Source organism: Molossus molossus, unplaced genomic scaffold, assembly GCF_014108415.1.
Source record: "Molossus molossus isolate mMolMol1 unplaced genomic scaffold, mMolMol1.p scaffold_m16_p_10, whole genome shotgun sequence".
In the NCBI taxonomy this organism is placed as follows: domain Eukaryota; kingdom Metazoa; phylum Chordata; class Mammalia; order Chiroptera; family Molossidae; genus Molossus; species Molossus molossus.
The window spans coordinates 40,680,944-40,700,611 of NW_023425345.1; the positions used below are offsets into that span (position 1 = coordinate 40,680,944).

A 19,668-nucleotide genomic window follows, 5' to 3' on the forward strand; every position below is an offset into this window, starting at 1 on the left:
TGCTTAGACTGCTGTAAAGAAGTTGTGAATAGTGATGGTGAAAATAGGGATGATTTGGGGAGAAAAAGATAACACTAGGGATAAAGAAACACAAGTTGCCTCGTACGTAAGCCCAGAGATTTAATTTGTTTAAAGCAGGATTAGGCTAACTAGAGTCCATTGGTTAAGAATTTTTGCATTTTTAAATGGTTGAAAAAAATTTTAAATCAGAAAAACTCAAATTTTAGTATGCATATGTCTTATTAGAACACAGCTGTGCTTATTTGTTTACATATTATCTATGATTGCTTTTGTGATCAATAGCAGAATTGAATAGTTGTGACAGAGATAATTATGGCTTGAAAAGCCTAAAATATTTACTATCTGGCCCTTTATAGAGTTCCTTAAGGAACTCATAGTCTAGTTGAAGAAAACTAGGTCAGAGAAAAGATGTTTAGTACTTCTTAGAACTGACGTTTCTTGATAGAACAGTTACTCTGTGTGTGTGAGTGTGTGAATGCCTTTCATGAAATTACTCCTTTTCCCTGTTTAAAAAAAAATCATAGAAACTGGTTCACAGTAGTGTTGAGGACACATGAAAATGGGAATAGTCTAATTTTTTTATCTGAGATTTTCTCAGAAGATGAGTGACACGTAAAGCTTATTAGAAAGACTTCTAACTTGTAGCTTTCCTTTTTAGTAATACTAGAAACCATATAGTTCATTGTCATTGCCTTTCAGATGCGGTGGTGCTAGAATCTGTTACATTTTCCATGAGACTTTTGGGAGAACCTTAGAATCTGTTGACCCACTAGGTGGCCTTAACACTATTGACATATTGACTGCCATTAGAAATGCTACTGTGAGTATGTTTAATTCAGAATTTTTTGAAATGAGGTTAAACCTTCATTTATTTTTTACCCATATTGTACAGCTTCTTTGTTCTTATGCATGAAATTAGGAAGCACTTCTCGTGAAAAATATCAAAATGTGATTTATTTTAACCTTTGGGAAAAACTAAATGATATATAGCTACAAGAGCTTGAAATTGAATTCTTTTAGGGTCCTCGTCCAGCTTTGTTTGTGCCTGAAGTTTCATTTGAGTTACTGGTCAAGCGGCAGATCAAACGTCTGGAAGAGCCCAGCCTCCGTTGTGTGGAACTGGTTCATGAGGAAATGCAGAGGATCATTCAGCACTGTAGCAATTACAGTACACAGGTAACTGAGAAATGTAACAGGTTCCAGATTATGTAGTAAAAGACATGAGGTGTCCAGGGGGTGGAAGGTGTAAGTTAAAATGTGCAGTTCTTTGCCTAACTGGCATGGCTCAGTGGTTGAGCATTGACCCATGTACCCAGAGGTTGCCAGTTCGAGTCCCAGTTAGGGCACATGCCCAGGTTGTGGGCTCAATCCCCAGTGGGGAGCATGCAGGAGGAGGCCAATCAATGTTCTCTTCGGTCAATGTTTCTTTCTCTCTCCCTCACTCTCTAAAATCAATAAAGAAAACAATTACTTAAAAAAAAAAAAAAGTGCTTTGAAATAGTATATGTAATGTAGCTTCCAGTCCTGGTCAGTTGGGCTTAGTGGTTAGAGCGTTAGCCTGCAGACTGAAGGGTTGTGGATTTGATTCCTGGTCAAGGGCATGTACCTGGGTTGCAGGTTTGATCTCCGGCCCTGGTGGTCATTTGGGAGGCAACCAATAAAGGTGTCCCTCTCACATCGATGTTTCTCCCTCCCTCCCTCCCTAAAACTCAATGGAAAAAAATATCCTCAGGTGAGGGTTAACAAAAAAATAAAAATAAATGTTGTTTCCAAATCTAAATCAGTATTTCAGTGATTATTTAATTTCCTTGGAAATAAAGTGGACTTACATTTTTCTTTCTTCTATCATATATAGGAGCTGTTGCGGTTTCCTAAACTTCATGATGCCATAGTTGAAGTAGTAACTTGCCTTCTTCGTAAACGGTTGCCAGTGACCAATGAAATGGTGAGCTGTTATTTCACAAATATCACTGTAGTCACTATCATTAAAAATGTTTTTGTACAGCATTAGGATTGCTTTAGATTAGGCATGTTTCTCAGTGTATTGGGAAGGGAAAAGAAAGTGGATTTCAGTTTTATTTAAAAGGAAACTAATAATTCTGATACAAAGTGTATTTTTCTTCATATTTTAATTGTTAGTCTGCAGCCACAGGTTTTCATGAGAAGGGAATTATTGAGGTTTGTGAATAGCTTTGCTCTGTTACGTTGGATCACTGATCTAAGGGAAAGTCAGTTTCATCTTTAGCCCCAGTAAAAGGAGCCTTTATAGCAAGCTCTTATTTTAACTCTGATGTATATCAGGATAATTTCGCCACTTCTACAGTTTGCTTGTTTGATGACCTAATACCCTAATATCATGGTTGCTTGCCCTTATTTTGTGTGTTGCTGTTCTTTAAAATGAGAATGCTGGCCCTGGCTATTGTGTTTAGTGGTTAGAGCATCAACCTGTACACTGAAGAGTCGTGGGTTCAAGTCCCAGTCAAGGGCATGTGCCTGGGTTGCTGGTTCGATTCCCGCTCAAGGCACATGCCCAGGTTGTGGGCCCAGTCCCCAGTATGGGGCATGTAGGAGACAGCCCACTGGGTCAAATGGCAGTTCCATTTTTAACTTTTTTTTTTCTTTTATCCTCACCCGAGGACACTTTTCCATTTTTGGTTCAGATAGAGCGGGAGGGAGAGAGAGGAAGAGAGAGAGAGAGAGAGAGAGAGAAACATTGATGTGAAGGGACACATCGAGTGGCTGCCACCCGCACGACCAACCAGGGCCGGGGACAAACTGCAACCGAGGCACGTGCCCTTAGCGGGAACCGAACCCGGGTATCTCTGTACCGCAGGCCGACACTCCAACCGCTGAGCCAAACCGGCCAGGGCCATTTTTAACTTTTTGAGGTAACACCATAGTGTTTTCCATAGTGGCTGCACGAGTCTGCATTCTTACCAGCAGTGTACTAGAGTCCCCTTTTCTCCACATCATCGCCAACACTTGTTTGATGATTTGTTGATGGCGGCCATTCTGGGAGGTGTGAGGTGATACCTCATTGTTGTTTTAATTTGCATTTCTCTGATGATTAGTGATGTTGAGCATTTCTTCATATGTCTCTTGGCCATTTGTATGTCCTTTTTGGAGAGGTGTCTATTTAGGTCCTCTGCTCTTTTTTTTAATTGGGTTCTTTGTCTTCCTTTTGTTGAATTGTATGAGCACTCTATATATTTTGGAAATTAACCCCTTATCTGATGCATCATTGGCGATTATGGTCTCCCATATAGTGGGGTCCCTTTCCGTTTTAATGGTTGTTTCTTTTGCTGTGCAGAAGCTTTTTAGTTTGATGTAGTCCCATGTGTTCATTTTCTCCTGTTTCTGTTGCCTTAGGAGTGTATCAGTGAAAATTCTGCTGCATATGATGTCTGAGATTTGTTGCCTACATTTTCTTCTAGAATTTTTATGGATTCATGAGTCACATTTAAGTCTTTTATCCATTTTGAATTTATTCTCGTGTATGGTGTAAGTTGGTGTTCTAGCTTCATTTTTTTGCAGGTAGCTGTCCAATTTCCCCAACACCATTTATTGAAGACACTGTCTTGACTCCACTGTATGCTCTTGCCACCTTTGTCGAATATTAATTGAGCATATTGTCTTGGGTCAATTTCTGGGTTCTCTGTTCTGTTCCACTGATATATGTGCCTGTTTTTGTGCCAGTACCAGGCTGTTTTGATTACTGTGGCTTTGTAATATAACCTGAAATCTGGTAATGTGATCCCTCCTACTTTGTTCTTTTTCAAGATTGCTGTGGATATTCGGGGTTATTTTTGGTTCCATATAAACTTTTGGAGTGTTTGTTCTAGTTCTGTGAAATATGTCGTTGATATTTTGATGGGGATTGCATTGAATCTGTAGATTGCTTTGGGTAGTATGGACATTTTAATGATGTTAATTCTTCCAATCCATGAACAAGGTATGTGCTTCCACTTTTTTATGTCTTCCTCTATTTCTTTTTTTCAATGACCTGTAGTTTTCTGTGAAGAGGTCCTTTACTTCTTTGGTTAAGTTTATTCCTAGGTATCTTGATTCTTTTGCCGCCATGGTAAATGGGATGTTTTCTTAGTTTCTCTTTCTGTGACTTCATCATTGCTGTATAAGAATGCCATTGATTTCTTGACATTAATTGTACTTTGCCAAATTTGTTTATTAAGTCTAGTAGATGTCTGATGGAATCTTTAGGGTTATCTACGTATAATATCATGTCATCTGCAAATAATGACAGTTTCACTTTCTTCTTTCCAATTTGGATCCCTTTTATTTTTTCTTCATGTCTGATTGCTGTGGCTAAGACTTCCAGTACTATGTTAAATTAAATAAGAGTGGCGAAAGTGGGCATCCCTGTCTTGTTCTTGTTCTTAAGGGGAATGCTTTTAGTTTTTGCCCATTGAGTATGATGTTACCTGTAGGTTTTTCATATATGGCCTTTATTATGTTGAGATATGATCCCTCTATTCCCACATTGCTGAACATTTACAAAATACTTCTAACTACCTTAATCATTTTCCCCCCTTAGAAATGCAATCTCAGATGCTGAAATAGAAATAATTCAAAAGATAGAGCAAATTATTTTTTGGTATAAGATTTATTAGTTTGGGTAAAATTATCAGATATTTATTTAGGCATCAGTTTCCTATATTGTCTTTTTAGAATCATCTGTTTAAAATTAGGTTGTCATATTTTTATATATAGTCTAATGTTATTGTTTTTTTTTCTAGGTCCATAATTTAGTGGCAATTGAATTGGCTTATATCAACACAAAACATCCAGACTTTGCTGATGCTTGTGGGCTAATGAACAATAACATAGAGGTAAATACAATTAGAATTCTTTTTGAGAGGAAAAAAACTCTTGTAACTCAGTTATATCAAATACATTTAGCATGGGGTAACTATAAAACATATGTGTACTATATGCTAAGAAGTATGCCAAGGGCATTGTATTCTTAAATTTAATTCTCAAAACCACCTGGAGGCATTACTCTCATTTTTTCCTTATGAAACTGTAACTCAGATAATCTGAGATTCATTGATTTAGTATTGAAAGACTGCCTGGCTCCATTTCTGTAACTGTTATTGTAGTTTATTCGGGTTGAAGTGCATAAAACAAAGTCATTGTCTAAAATTGTTTTCATTTGGCTCTGACAACTGTGAAGGGAACATTTCAAGAATTACCTACTACCTACCTACCTGGGGTAACTGCATTTCATGGATTTTTTTTCCATCTGAGGTTAATGTCGCAAGTTGTAAAAGATCCCAGATGGAGCCAAGGCTGGTGGATAGAGCAACTGATATGATGCTGTTTTTTTCTCTGCCACTTTTATTCAAGAACAGTACATTTTCTGCCACTCCTTAATATAGGACCTCAGAGTCCCCTTCTGTATTAAATTTCTTATGCATATGGATGGAAAGAATATTATAAACATGGAATTTGGGAACTGGAGGGACCCTGGGTTATGACTTCAACCCTTTGGTTAAACTAACAGATGTGGAACCTGAGACCCACAGATGGTAACAGCTGTTGCTTTAGTGCTTATTTTGCTGGGCACTGTTGGAGGAGACAAGCACCTTCTCTTACAGGTACAGGGAATTGTTTATTAGCTACAATAGCTGAAGCGACTCCTACTGTCAGGAAAATTCTAAAATGCACATGAGGCACTTAAGTTAAACACTTGGAAAGTAGACTAGATAGCAGTTATGTTAAAGTTAGCATGTAGACTCTGTCTTAGGACAAGAATTTACTTGTAACACTGAAACCACCAACTTCATGGAAAATTTGTGTCTGGAAGTTTTTGTAATTACAGTAAGGTCATTTATGATGACTTCATTCAAATCAATATTTTTCTACAAATGAGTATATATCTCTGGTTTTAATGAATGCACCAAAGAACTTTAAGTGACTATTCTCATTTCATCTTTACAATAACCCTACAAGAGTAGATGGTTGGTACCTGTGCAGTTAACAAAGCAAGGAAGCCAGGACTGTTGGGCTCTAGGGCCAGCTAAGGTCGTAACTACTTGGTAACAGACTAGGGTGAGAATTTCTGGTCCTTGGATTCCCCTGCCTTTTGCTTTGTGTCCCTCTTCAAAATGTACATTTTAACTTTTTATTTTGAAGATAGTTAAAATCCTTATCATCTGCTATATTTTTATCACTTAATTGCCTCCCATGAAAAAAATGAAGAGGGTCATATTTGTCAGAAAATTTTACTAACCACAAAATATCACTGTGAAGCTTCATTAACTTACAACTTTTGCAAGTTCGAGAATATTCATGTAATGCTCTCTACTTAGTAACAATTTTAACTTAAATGCTTTCCTACTATATTAGATGCTGCCAAGAAAGTCATTAATACCGACATCCCTGTATATTTTCATGGTCTTGCACCTGTCATGGTACTGGACATATAGTAGGTGTTTGTTCATTACCTGTTGATTTGAATGTAACAGAGTTTCTTTCATAATATTAGAAGAGTGGACAGTTGTTGATAAGTCTCTGTTAAATTAGCCAGATTACAGAAAGGACTATCAGTTTTCAACACTATATTTATATCCTAGAAATGGTTTAGAGTAAAGAAAATGGACCAGTCTTACAGGATAACCTTTACCACAGATACTTCTCAAACTTACGGTTTTGTGTGTGGGAGTTGTGCGAATATAACACAAAGGTTGTATTTCATGATATTTCAGTCTATGGCCCCTCATTTAAAATCCCTGGTACAGTGGAGCCACTGTTACTGACAGTTGTATTGGATCCCTCAGGTTTGTTGGGGCAGGAAAAAAAGATTGAGAAGCATTGGGTTAAATGATTTGTTTGTTTTAAAATGTAATTATGGCATGAGTTCCAACAGTGAGAGGGTATACTGTAAGTTATTCCACACTTTTCAGTTAAGCTGAACATTTTCTAGTAGTCTTATATCTCAATGTTCTGATAACACTTTTGTTTTGCTTGGTTGTGTTTTATAGGAACAAAGGAGAAACCGGCTAGCAAGAGAATTACCTTCAGCTGTATCACGAGACAAGGTAAAAAACAAACAGTTTTTGAAGCATAGTCCCATTAAGCAAAGATGGATTGGTAATGTTACTTACACCTAGGAGTAATTTTTTTCTTCTCCCTTTAATATTCTGTTGGAGGTATTTAATTCTTTGAGTAAAAGTATGCAAGTTTAAAATCAGGCTTTGAATAATTTAAAGATAATGGCATTTTTACAGAGAGCAGGCTAATGATTGATAGAGGGGAGGGGTGTTGGGGAGCTGGGCTGAAGAAGGTGGAGAGATTGAGAAGAACAGATTGGTAGTCACAAAATAGTCATGGGAATGTAAAGTGCTGCATAGGAAATACAGTCAGTAATATTGTAAAAACTATGTATGGTGTCAGGTGGGTACTGGAAATATCAGGGGGAACACTTTGTAAAATATATAACTGTCCAACCACTACACTGTATACATGAAACTTATATAAGGTAATACTGATGTAAGTTGTAACTGAAAAATAAAAATTCACAGTGACTTCATCAACTTTATAAAATTAGTTGGAATGACTAATGACTTGATTATAACAAGAAGTCTTTTTGGAGAGGGAGACGACAGTATAGACATAACAGGTTAATACCTATAATAGTTGCATGTATTGTTTATGTGTATAAAAATCCAGTATCTTGTATTCTTTACCAGAAAAGATCTTACCAAATTCCAAAAATAAAAATGAAGTTTTTAAAAACCCTTTAACAAAGGTGACATTAGTACAGGAAATAGGCAGAATAACATTAATTTTATGTCCCATGATTACTTTTGTTTTTCATCTTACTTTACTATTTTGATACAGAGGGAGAAATTCACACTTATAGAATGTTTCTGAATGCATTTTGGCATCCTTGATTTTTTTTCCCTGCATTTTTTGCCTTTAGTCTTCTAAAGTTCCAAGTGCTTTGGCACCTGCCTCCCAGGAACCCTCCCCTGCTGCTTCTGCTGAGGCTGATGGCAAGGTCTGTTCCGATTCTTAGTCTAAGCCTGCATGCCTAGTTGTTCAGTGCAATATAATCATCTGGAAACAGTACACTGAAAAACAATGTTAATATGGGCTATATATAACAATGTATACTTATAAAATACTTCTTGACATGCTTTTGCTTGCAATATAGAAGATGAACACAGAAAAAGAAGTTAAAGAGGAAATTATTCTGCACTTTTTGACTTTCAAGCCATTGATATTGAAATTTTGCTTGTTAAACTGCATGTTTTAACATATCTTTTAACAGTTAATTCAGGACAGCAGAAGAGAAACTAAAAATGTGAGTCTCTTGCTTTAGAATGGCAATGTTGGTACCTTTGTTTCTCACTGAAACACTGTGTTTCAAAATCATTGAAGAACCTGTCTGTACAGTGGCATCTAACTCCTTGTCTGTGTTATGTCTTTAATGTTGCTCTTACCTAAGTAACCCCTTTAAGATGGTATTAATTCTAGTTTTAACTAATAACAATGATAGGATTTCCCACTGTTTTCTATTACCTTCGAGCATAGTTTAGAATTTAATATTTTGGTTGGGAATTAAGATTCCAGAGATGGAATTTGTACTTTTGGACATGTCTTCTTTAAATGTTCTGAGATCTGTCCAGTACTAGTAGATAAACCCTCTCATGCTTCTTTCTTATGCTTCCGTTCAGTTTGTCACCCTATATATATGTAGGTAGTTTAACACGAGCCTCAGTAGCTTAAGCACATTGATACAAATGGGGGGCTGTGAGAGTTTGAGACTATTGATTCTTGATAACCTTTTTATGGGAAAATTAATAATCTGTAAATTTTTCAGACCCATTCTTCTGTTTTTTCTGCCATTTAGCTCCTTTCTTTATTGTCCAGATTTAAGGTCTGAACCTCAAATAAAACCTGATAAATGTCTTCTCTTCTCTCAGCCGTCTGTGCTCAAACCTTAAGAGAACCATCTAAATCATTACTGAAGTGTTATTTCACTCATGGCACCACCCTGCATTTGCTTGCTTAAGATTTTAGTTGTTGTGCCATTCATGTATAGTTAACATTTGAAAATTAATATGTAATATACTGCCTATATTTAGATAAAGCTCATCTAACTTAGAGATAAACTTAGGCCAGAATGATACCCAAAACTGACATTTTTAAACAACTACCATAACAACAACTACCATAACGCTCTTTTTTTTTTTTTACCTTTATGTAAGCCATTTTTATTTCTACTTATAAATTTTGGATGTCATCTTATATCCAGTTTAGAGTATGAGATCTTAAAGAGCATCTGGTCTCTTAAATGTTGATGAATTATGTTTTTCTCATTATCCTAGTCATGAGTGTAGACATTGAGGGAACTTGTACTTATGTCACATTTCAGGCAGCTTAAAGTTACTATCAGCCTAAGAATTATGGGTATATTCTTATTTCTTTTATTAAAAAGGTTCTTTTATCTTAGGATATTTTGTTGACTAAATGTAAAGTAACTTGAGCAATACATAAACAAGTTTTGGAGAAATCACAGTTCAACAGTGTTTAAGGTTACTTGGAAAAAATAAGCTGAGTGGTAGTTCTGGTTTTCCTTGTGCTTTTAATGAGCAGTCTTGTTTTTTAAGGGCATCTTATACTTTTTCTACAGTCCTGGTAAAAGAGGGCTTGGAAAAGTTAGGAAATGCCAAAGGAAATAAATAATATTGGTGGATGATTGCAAACATTGTTATAGCAGAAACTCTTCATTTAGATAGTTCAAGCTTCCAGTTATACATGCACCCCATCTCTTTCTGACTCCAGCTGGGTACTGGATGTGTGTCAGAGAAAATGAACTTTGTTTATGGTCAGATTTGAAATGGTTGGTAGAGATTTTGGAACATCTGTTCTTTTTTTTTTTTCCAGGTTGTATCTGGAGCTGGTGGGGTTGGAGATGCTGTTCAAGAACCAACAACAGGCAACTGGAGAGGAATGCTGAAAACTTCAAAAGCTGAAGAGTTATTAGCTGAGGAAAAATCAAAACCAATTCCAATTATGCCAGCCAGTCCACAAAAAGGCCACGCTGTGAATCTGCTGGATGTGGTAATAAGCCATGAGAATTTGGTTGAGGACTAATAAGATAACCAATTACTAGTGTAGGAAAACACTACAAAAGACAAAGGGAACTAAAAGTCTCAGAAACTCCCTGAATGCTAAATATTGCCATTTCAAAATGGCATAAAAGTAATATTTTTTCTTCCCCTCATCCCATTTAGCCAGTTCCTGTTGCACGCAAACTATCTGCCCGCGAGCAGCGAGATTGTGAGGTTATTGAACGACTCATCAAATCATATTTTCTTATTGTCAGGAAGAATATTCAAGACAGGTTAGTACATAATGAAATCAGACTGCAATACTGCAATTAATTCCACAATCTGTTTTGAAAATAGATGTATTTTTTTATTTTTAGGTTTTTATTCTAAATCAAATGGATCATCTTATTGTTTATTTTGCAGTGTGCCAAAGGCAGTGATGCATTTTTTGGTTAATCATGTGAAAGATACTCTTCAGAGTGAGTTAGTAGGACAGCTGTATAAATCATCCTTACTGGATGATCTCCTGACTGAATCTGAGGACATGGCACAGCGTAGAAAAGAAGCAGCTGATATGCTAAAGGTATTGTGATTTTTTAAAAAAATTTTCACACTTGGGTTGTAGATATAAACATCTGTTGTTTAAAATGCATTATGAACCTTGGGTCCAGAGGGATTGCCCCACAAAATTCAGGTCTTTAATATCATAAATATGAATTTAATTTTTATCTTCTTTAATACAGGCATTACAAGGAGCAGGTCAAATTATTGCTGAAATCCGAGAGACTCACCTTTGGTGAAGAGAAATGCATAATACTGAGACTTTGTTGACTCGAAAGTTGCTAGTTACTGCCTACTTATTTATGAACTCCTGTGTATTACAGTGGTATGAATCTGCTTATATGAAGACTGGCTATACACTGAGAATTGTACTCTATTACAGAATGAAATCGCACATTTAATCCAAATAAAAGGCTGTTTCTGAAGTTTCCCAGTATATATAAAATACATCAAGTCTGTCATGTGACAGTTTCATTTGAACTTAAAAGAAATGTTAATGTTCTCTTGTACAAGCAGCTTGTCTGTGGATACGATGACCTGTGTAATCTGCTGCCATGGTCCTTCAAGAAGAACGCACCAAGACACTTCATACGACTGTACTGCATGCACTATATAAACTGGTCTGGCTTTGAAAGATGTGGGTTGACAAGTTACTCACATAGTCACTGTATTCCACCTGTCCTTTGATTTCGCTTTATCTCTGCAACCTTTGATGTGTGAGTAAGAAAGCTGGCTGTATGAGAGGATCTAGAACAAGGATACAGTGTGTGTAACTGTGCAGAATGTATAACTGCACAGCCCTTCCACTTCTGGGTCCATACTGCCCTCGTGCATTAATCTTTGATTCGTATTAAACCTAGAAGCATGAATTACATTCTCCTGTATTAAAAACAACCATCTAGACTTGACCAGCTCCTTTTGGTTTTTAGAAGTTCTAAAAAATACTCCCCTTGGTTTTCAAATATGATAGTAATTCAGGTACATCTTTAAATTAGGGCACACCATGCTCCAAGATTCATTGGAGTTGGGACTTAAAACTAAATATTACTTGGCAATAGTTACTTTTGCTTCACACCAGCAAAATATATTAGAACAAGGTATGAAAATACTGGTGGAGCCTTATTTAAAGAAAACACCCCTAATGGCTTATAGACAACTAAATTAATTCAGAGGCTTGGAGGTGAGGTTTAGAACATAACATACATTTTGTTAAAATTCCTCAGGTGACTCTTGATATGAATTACATTATAAATTTTAAGATAATGGTCAAAATCTTTAAGGCATCTAGCTCCACTGCTTAACAACATGTTAAAAATAAATTTTATTATCTGCAATATAGAATTTACTTAAGTTACAACATTTATGAAGGATATTGGCAATATGAATATATCTGTTAACTTCAGCTTATGGTACCCATTTACTAAGAAATAACAGGCTCACCAACTTATCTCACACAACAAAAAACACCCAGATTCAGTCTGACATGATATGGTACTTTGAATTGGTTAGTAGTGCCATCTTGATAAAATACATGGTATCAAAATGTCTGTTAATGCACTTTAAAATCACTCCGCCATCATTAAACATCAGCTTTGAAATTCTAGCCATCCTTGATTTACTTATTTCAGATGATTACCATTTTAGCCTTTTGAATTTGTAAGGGGGAAAAACCCCTTCTAAAGCGCCTTTCTCCAGCATTTCAAACATTTCCAATTTAAAATGTTCCCTTTAAAGACATGCTATGGTAATGCACTTTCTAGTACTACACACCTTGTACAAAGAAAAACAGGCAAGAAAGGCATGGAAAGAGAAAACCTTTGTTGGCCCTTAAACTGAGTGAAGTTCTGAAATGTAGAGATGATCTGTGACATTTATAATGGATATCTGTATGTTCTTGCTGTGTAAATAAAATTGCTGGTCTGAAATGACATTAAAGTTTATCAGTAAATGAATTCTTCCTAACTTGACTCTCAGAAAAAGGTTTAAATTCTAGCTTTTTAACATATAAATCTAATACAGTTTATAGTGTATAAAAGTTTTATGACTTTCTTAATAGATTCTAACACTGAAGTATTCTAATATCTCCATTTCTGTATATGAAGACAGTGACTTGCTCCAAGTAATCCAGGTAGAAAATAGCTAGAACTTGAACATTAAAACCACACTTTACTGCCTGTAAGGTTTTCTAGAAGAAATTTGGTTGTGAACCATTCTGTGTGTTTGTGCCTTTCACTTGACGCTCAGGGAAATGGGGTGCTATTACCTTGATCTGTCATATGTGGAAACAGTTCTGGAGATTTAATTTGCCTAATGTATACAGAGTATAACTAAGTCTTGATACCAAGTCCTTTACATTTTACCTGAAAACTTCCCTTACCTGAGTGTCTTTTTGATATTCTCATATGATTGGTTAGTTGGTATAACAACATTTGCCTGTTTTACTTCTTTGGTTACTGTACTTAAGTTTTCAGTTTATCTCAAGTTGCAATCTGGTTGGAAACAGAAGTTGAAACTTAAAACTAATTTAAAAGTTTTCAAATTTATAAACTATTGCTGCCTGAGTACTCTGAGAAAACAAAGCTGTGAGTGAATTTAGTTACACTGAACCACAGGTAAGGGAGTGGAACACAATTAGAAACGTTCTGAAAAGTCAAGAACTGATTTTTAATCTTTTCTTTAAAAATAAACTATTTCTATTGTCATTCCTAATGCCAATTATGGCTGTTTAATTTTTCTCCTTTTTAAGACCTGTACTTGTTCCTACACAACAAAAATCAGTTTCCAATACTAGATTTTGCATTTCCAATGTGGATGTGAGAGGCACTGGTTTTAGAACAACAGACACTTGTGAGATATATACTAGATATAAAAGTATCCACAACTCTTTATGCCACCTCTTTTCCATGTTCCTCCTCATGTCCAAAAAGGAGAGCAAAATAGGACTGGAAAGACAGCATTTAATTTTTTCATAAAGTATAACTTTAAAAATAGATTAACCCTGGAAAGCAGGGTTTTCTATGGTAGTCAATGTTTAAGGATCAGGAAATAAAAATACCCCATCACTGCACAAACACCTTATTAGCCAGCCTATACAAACAATGAAATTACTCACACTGTGAGGCCTAGAGTATACTCCATTCTTTGCTGATGTGTGCACGTGAAGGTGTAAATTTTGGAGCCAACCTTTCGAATGTCTTCAGAATGAAGGATGGTAAGTTTGAATCACCAGAAGAATTTTTCATCATAGCTGAAGCCATTTTATAATGTAGAAATTCCTTTTTCCTATTTTAAGTAGTGAAAGTCCATTCTTAAGAATATGTTGTCCAAAAACCAAAACACTCTCGGGATTTGTTACTTGTCTGTGATTTATACTGACTCCACCTTCTGTTATCATCCGATACCTAAAAATAGAAATACTTAGTAACTAGATAAATCCATTCACTGTTTATCTTTCCCCACAATACACATACATCATCACTATACATCATTTAAATTTCAGAGGCTCTCCAGTTGAAGTCTTTTAGCTCTGAATTTATCTTCACATTTACTAGATTCTGCCTCCCTTTAATGCTCTTTTTTTTAATCCTCACCAGAGGATATTTTTACATTTATCTTCAGACAGAGTGGGAGGGAGAGAAAGAAACATCAATGTGAGAGAGAGATGCATTGACTCGTTGCCTCCCACACGACCCCAACCGGGGCTGGAGATGAAATGCAACTAAGGTACATGCCCTTGGCCAGAATCGAATCTGGACTCTCTGGTCCACAGGCCAACGCTCTAACCGCTGAGCCAAACCGGCCAGGGCCCTTTAATGCTATTCTAAAGGAGCAGGTTTAAGGCATAATAGATTTTTTGTTTCATGGAGAAAGAGCTGGGATATCTCTCAGCTCCTGATAGAACTGTTCAGAGGGTAGTAGTTTAACAATAAAGGGAACTGGAATAATGGAAGGACACCCCCTATCTTGGGGGGGGGGGCAAAAAGAAACTCCCAGAACAATTGCTTTTAATGAGCTGCCCATGAGATACAAGTCACCACTACAGTAAGTCCTCACTTAATGTCGTTGATAAGTTCTTGGAAACTGCAACTTTAAGTGAAACACATAACAAAACTAATTTCACCATAGGCTGATTGATAATGAGAGTTAAATTCCTATGGCATATTTCTAGTCACAAAAGTATCAAAACTAAAAACGATCCAAAACACTTCTAATATTAAATATTGAAATAAATGTGCACTATACATACATTTAAGATCAATAAAAAACAAGATGATTTTCTTTTTTTTAAATCATCAACACAGTATTGTCTTCCCTCTGTCAAACCCTGAGCAAACCACCTTCCCCAGGCTGCCTGGGAAGGTAAAGGAAAAGGAACATACAGAGCAGACAAGACATGGGAGAAAGAACTACGGGAGGTTGGGGGGTAGAGACAGCTCCTTCACATGGCGAAGAGGATGAGAAAGGCCACCATGGCCTCTGAGACGGCAAAGCCCAAAATGGAGTAGGAGAAGAGCTGTTGCTTCAGAGAAGGGTTCCTGGCATAACCAATGATGAGGCTCCCAAACAGTCCCAATTCCAGCCCCAAAGCCTGCCACCCCTGCTGTGGCAGCCGCAGCCCCAGCCCCCATGAACTTGGCTGCGGTGTCGATGTCTCTTGGTGCTGGTTTGGATGCTGCGGCTAGAAGTGTGAGGTCAGGGAAGGTGGGCTGCCAGACTGCAGTGTCTGGTCGTTTCAGCACCACTGCAGACAGTGACCGGCTCAGGGGAGAGGTGTCCCTGACCAAGGAGGGAGTCGAGACAAACTTGGCACAGGCATACATTTTCAGGGGATGAGGGAAGCTGCTCCCAGTGCAGAGAAGACAGAGAGGAGGAGGAGGATTTTTCCAACCCACTAATTCCAGCTCAGGGTTGCCTGTGTCTGGAGCTTTTCCCAGCAGCTCAGAGCACCAGGCCGGCACCAACCCAGGATAGGACGGACACATACACACACACACACACACACACACACACACACACACACACACACAATGAGAGAGAGTAGGACAATGTTAGACACACTAGTTCACCTAATGTGCACATCTGTGGGATGTGGGAGGAAACCAGAGTACCCAGAGAAAACCCACACAGACATGGGGAGATCGTGTAAACTCCACACAGTTGCCCTGGGCAGAATTTTTTTCCCCTCTTATCAACTACATTCTGAGTCTATGCAAATAAGGGAAAATTTTGTTAAAATACAAGAAAGCAAAATTTTCTTTCAATAAAATTTGGTGATTTCAGAAATGGAAAATCAATCGCTGATTTTAATAAATTATAGATTACTAACAAAAATTTTTACAAATATGTTTTTACTGACTTTTTTAGAGAGAGGAAGGGAAGAGAAAGAAACAATGATGTGAGAAACAGTGATCGGCTGCCTCTTGCACACCCCCTACTGTGGACTGAACCTGCAGCCTGGGAATGTGCCCTGACCAGGAATTGAATCAGGACCTCTGAGTCCATGGGATGACTCTCAATCCACTGAGCCACACTGGCTGGGCACTAACACAATTTTTTGATGGCCAACGTAAAGTAATTAGGTTTTATTCATTTATCACCCATTCATTCAATAAACATTTCCCGAGCCCTTACTATGCACTCAATATCAACGGTATTGCAAACTAGTGGAGAGCCAGACAAACAAATGAACACTTATGATACACTGATTAAACACTGTACAGAGTTATGAGAGGTTGCTCTAGTAGCACACTGGGGTGTGTGTGGGGGAAGGGAGGGCGGAATGGAAATGTTCCTAAAGAAGAGTTGCCAAAACTGGGAGAAAAAGTTGCAGTTATTTTCACAAACAGGGTGAGGAAGCATGCAGGCAGCTAGGAAGAGGTGAGCTTTCAGTAGAAAGAGGGGCTAGAGCATGAAAGGCCTTGGGAGTCCTTCTGCAAGGCAAATGCTGGTTTTCTTTTATCTAAATATGTTACCAAATAAAATTAAGAAACGACTACTAGGCATGGTTTTAGCTCAACAGCAAAAGCTTTAATATTTAAGGAAAAATTTCTTCCTCTTAGGAAGAGTGTTATTTTATGCTGTTTACTAGTTTCCAGGTCATGTTCTACATTTTGTTTAAATGCACAAGCCAACCTTATTTAGCTTATACAATCTAAAAACTGTAATTACTCAGAACTCTGGCTCAGATATGGTGTCATCTTAAGTAGCAGTAAAAACTTCTGGTATCAGTAAACAAACCTCTAGATACCAGTAAACAAACCTCTAGAACAGTTCAGAAGGAAATGAAAAATGCTTCCACAGTAAGGAAGAGTCTTAGAACTACTTACTCACTGTGGGGAGGTGCATGATAACACCCTCAATTCAGTGACTATTAACTAAACTAGCCTATTAGGAAATCAATAAGGTGGAGTGGCAGGTGATACAAAGAGAGACTATGGATATTTTCTCTTTATAGAGTAATCTAAGGCTCTTTAACCTGTTAACTGGGAAATAACCGGGGAATTCCCTTTTTACTGAATGCAACATTTGATGTATTTATACGTCCCGCTCAGTTAACAGGTTAGGATAGAGGCAAATAAGACAAAACAATTGAAATAAAACCAAAAACACCAACTATAATATAACAAATGTCCTTCATAACCACGAGCATGGACTAGGAACTATCTGACTTATGCTAGAACTCCTGTAGATGAGAGACCCAGGGTCTTCTGGCTAACTAATGCTTCTCCATCACAGTTTCATTTACAAGTGGATAAGCATTAAGTATAAGCCAAATAATACCTTATCCTCTAATACCACCACATAACTGAGGAATTAAAATATTCTACCTGCTTCCTGAGTAAGAAAAGTCACAAGAGGAATTGTATGTAGTTTGTAATAACAGTTTTATAAAGTTACATCATATGCTTATTTCATTTTCAGAAATTCAACTAATATTTATTTATTTACTGTTATCCTCACCTGAGGATATTTTGTCCATTTTATCTTTAGATAGAGTGGGAGGGAGGGAGGGAGAGAGAAACATCGATGTGAGAGATATACATCGACCAGTTGCCTCCTGCATGACCCGGACCAGGGCCGAGGACGAACTGCAACTGAGGTATGTGCCCTTGACTAGAATCGAACCTGTGATTCATCAGTCCACGGGCCGACTCTCTAACAGCTGAGCCAAATCGGCCAGGGCTCAACTAATATTTTAAACAGGTTGGACAACCCTTCTACTCCTCCAAATAAATAGGATACAAACTGAATATGGGAGAGTTCATGTGACTCTCCACTTAGGGCCTCTGTTCTTGTGATCTCCTTAAACTTGTGACCATCCCTGAGCTGACCAATCCCAGTGTATTTACTGAATATACTGATTCCTTAAACGTAAGCCATTTCCAATGCTGGAGGAGAAATTGACTGGGTTCTCCCCACTGGTCAGTTGGCTCAGTTAGTTGGAGCATCGTCTCATACATCAAAAGGCTGTGGGTTTGATTCCCAGTCAGGGCACATACCCAGGTTTTGGGTTTGATCCCTGGTCAGGAAGCATATAGGAGGCCACCAGTCGATGCTCACCCCACCCCCCAAATCAATTTTAAAAAACCCAATTTAATAAGAAACAGTATCATAGTTCTAGACTTCAAAGACATTTTCAGCAATAAGTAATCCCAGCTTTCATTTTATTCTCAGACCAACCTAACTTCTGGAAGGAATGAGACACCATTAAAGTTCTCACAGGAAAACACCCTCTCTGGAAATACAGGCTGAGAACTGTAACATTTAACGCTGAATTAACTGTGAATCTGAAAGTTAAGTAATCTTACCCCCGGGGACCATCTGGAATGGCATTTGCTTTGCGGCACGTATCCAGGATGCTTGTTCCAGGGTCAAGAACTAATTCAGAAAATGAAGCTTCTTTAAACAACTCTTTCAACTCTTGATCAGACATGACCTCCAGTGCATCTATGCTACTATGATAAAGGGCTTGTGTACACCTGAAAAACAGTGTGAGAACAACATCATGTGAGTGCCTATTCAGATATACATGCTGATACCCTGTAACCAATTATGAGGTGCCCATTATGTTCTAGACAAAAAGTTTTTGAAACAGCAACATTTATCTTGTATAATTTATAAGCTTAATTCAGGATCATCGTTCTTTACATTAAAGAGAGGCTATTTTAAAACAACTAAGGCACACACTGACATTCCTTGCTAGTGGCAAAAGATAACCCTAAAGCAGTGTGGCTCTAAATTTTCCTGAGTCTGTTAACTAAATAACTTCATCAAGTGTTCATTATTTGAAAGGGACACCTTTTAGCGGAATCCAGCCCTTCTTGTCCATGAACAAGCTTTGTGACTTCTGCAGCGAGTCGTTTCTGAGGACCCCGCTTTTCTGGCTCTCTGACATGCAGCTGCATTATGTGGTCAATCTCCGGAAGGGGCAGAAATGTGAAGAGCTTCAGGTACCTTCAGGACAAAAAAATAAAGTGTTAGATTTATATCACATACCTAATTTTTAATCTCCAGCTCCCTTTACGTTTAAAATTATTTTTAACTGTGCAACAAAATATGCAGAAATGTACTGAACATAATATGACACAATCATACACATGCCACCCGGTTTGAAGATTTTACTATTTTGCTATCTTTGTTTCAGAATTTTCTGCTTTTGAAGGTCACAAAATAACACAGGTATAGATGAAGGCCCCAGATCCATCATATTCTCCTTCTTGCCCAGAGATAACCACCAATCTAAATTTGCGTGCATTCTTCCCAAGCATGTTTATATTTTTGTTTTCCCTATATGTGTATATTGTATTTTGTGCTCACCACCCAAAGTCAACTCCCCTGCCATCACCATTTATCCCTCCTCCTTCTACCTCCCCCACACTCCTTTCCCTCTGCTAATCACCATACAGTTGTCTGAGATTTTTTGTTTGTTTTCTTAATCCCTTTGACCTTTTTCACCTGGCCCTCCAAACCCCTCCCCTCTAACTGCTGCCAGTCTGTTCTCTGTATA

At 37.5% G+C, this 19,668-nt stretch overlaps 2 protein-coding genes and 1 pseudogene across 11 annotated transcripts in view; 1 reads left to right on the forward strand and 2 right to left on the reverse strand.

Moving 5' to 3' along the window:
* Positions 1-12,589, forward strand: part of DNM1L (dynamin 1 like) — a 46,512-nt gene extending 33,923 nt beyond the window's left edge. For 3 of the 9 annotated variants that reach the window (XM_036252777.1, XM_036252775.1, XM_036252784.1), the window contains 11 exons: positions 721-841; positions 1,042-1,197; positions 1,877-1,966; positions 4,776-4,868; positions 7,023-7,079; positions 7,964-8,041; positions 8,315-8,347; positions 9,934-10,110; positions 10,284-10,393; positions 10,524-10,683; positions 10,844-12,589. In XM_036252777.1, coding sequence (XP_036108670.1) covers positions 721-841; positions 1,042-1,197; positions 1,877-1,966; positions 4,776-4,868; positions 7,023-7,079; positions 7,964-8,041; positions 8,315-8,347; positions 9,934-10,110; positions 10,284-10,393; positions 10,524-10,683; positions 10,844-10,900 — 1,132 coding nt within the window. In that variant the 3' untranslated portion in view covers positions 10,901-12,589. The remainder of the gene's footprint in view (positions 1-720; positions 842-1,041; positions 1,198-1,876; positions 1,967-4,775; positions 4,869-7,022; positions 7,080-7,963; positions 8,042-8,314; positions 8,348-9,933; positions 10,111-10,283; positions 10,394-10,523; positions 10,684-10,843) is intronic. The other 6 variants (XM_036252782.1, XM_036252780.1, XM_036252779.1 and 3 more) reach the window with 3 other exon arrangements.
* Positions 1-19,668, reverse strand: part of YARS2 (tyrosyl-tRNA synthetase 2) — a 44,117-nt gene that overhangs the window by 3,135 nt on the left and 21,314 nt on the right. Inside the window, exons 3-6 of one of the 2 annotated variants that reach the window (XM_036252786.1) lie at positions 18,960-19,115; positions 18,470-18,640; positions 13,774-14,062; positions 12,780-13,150 (exon numbers count right to left, since the gene is read on the reverse strand). In XM_036252786.1, the coding sequence (XP_036108679.1) occupies positions 13,903-14,062; positions 18,470-18,640; positions 18,960-19,115 (487 nt within the window). In that variant the 3' untranslated portion in view covers positions 12,780-13,150; positions 13,774-13,902. Of the gene's footprint in view, positions 1-12,779; positions 13,151-13,773; positions 14,063-18,469; positions 18,641-18,959; positions 19,116-19,668 lie in introns of those variants that run through there. The other variant, XM_036252785.1, reaches the window with a different exon arrangement.
* Positions 15,100-15,529, reverse strand: LOC118624465 (annotated as a pseudogene).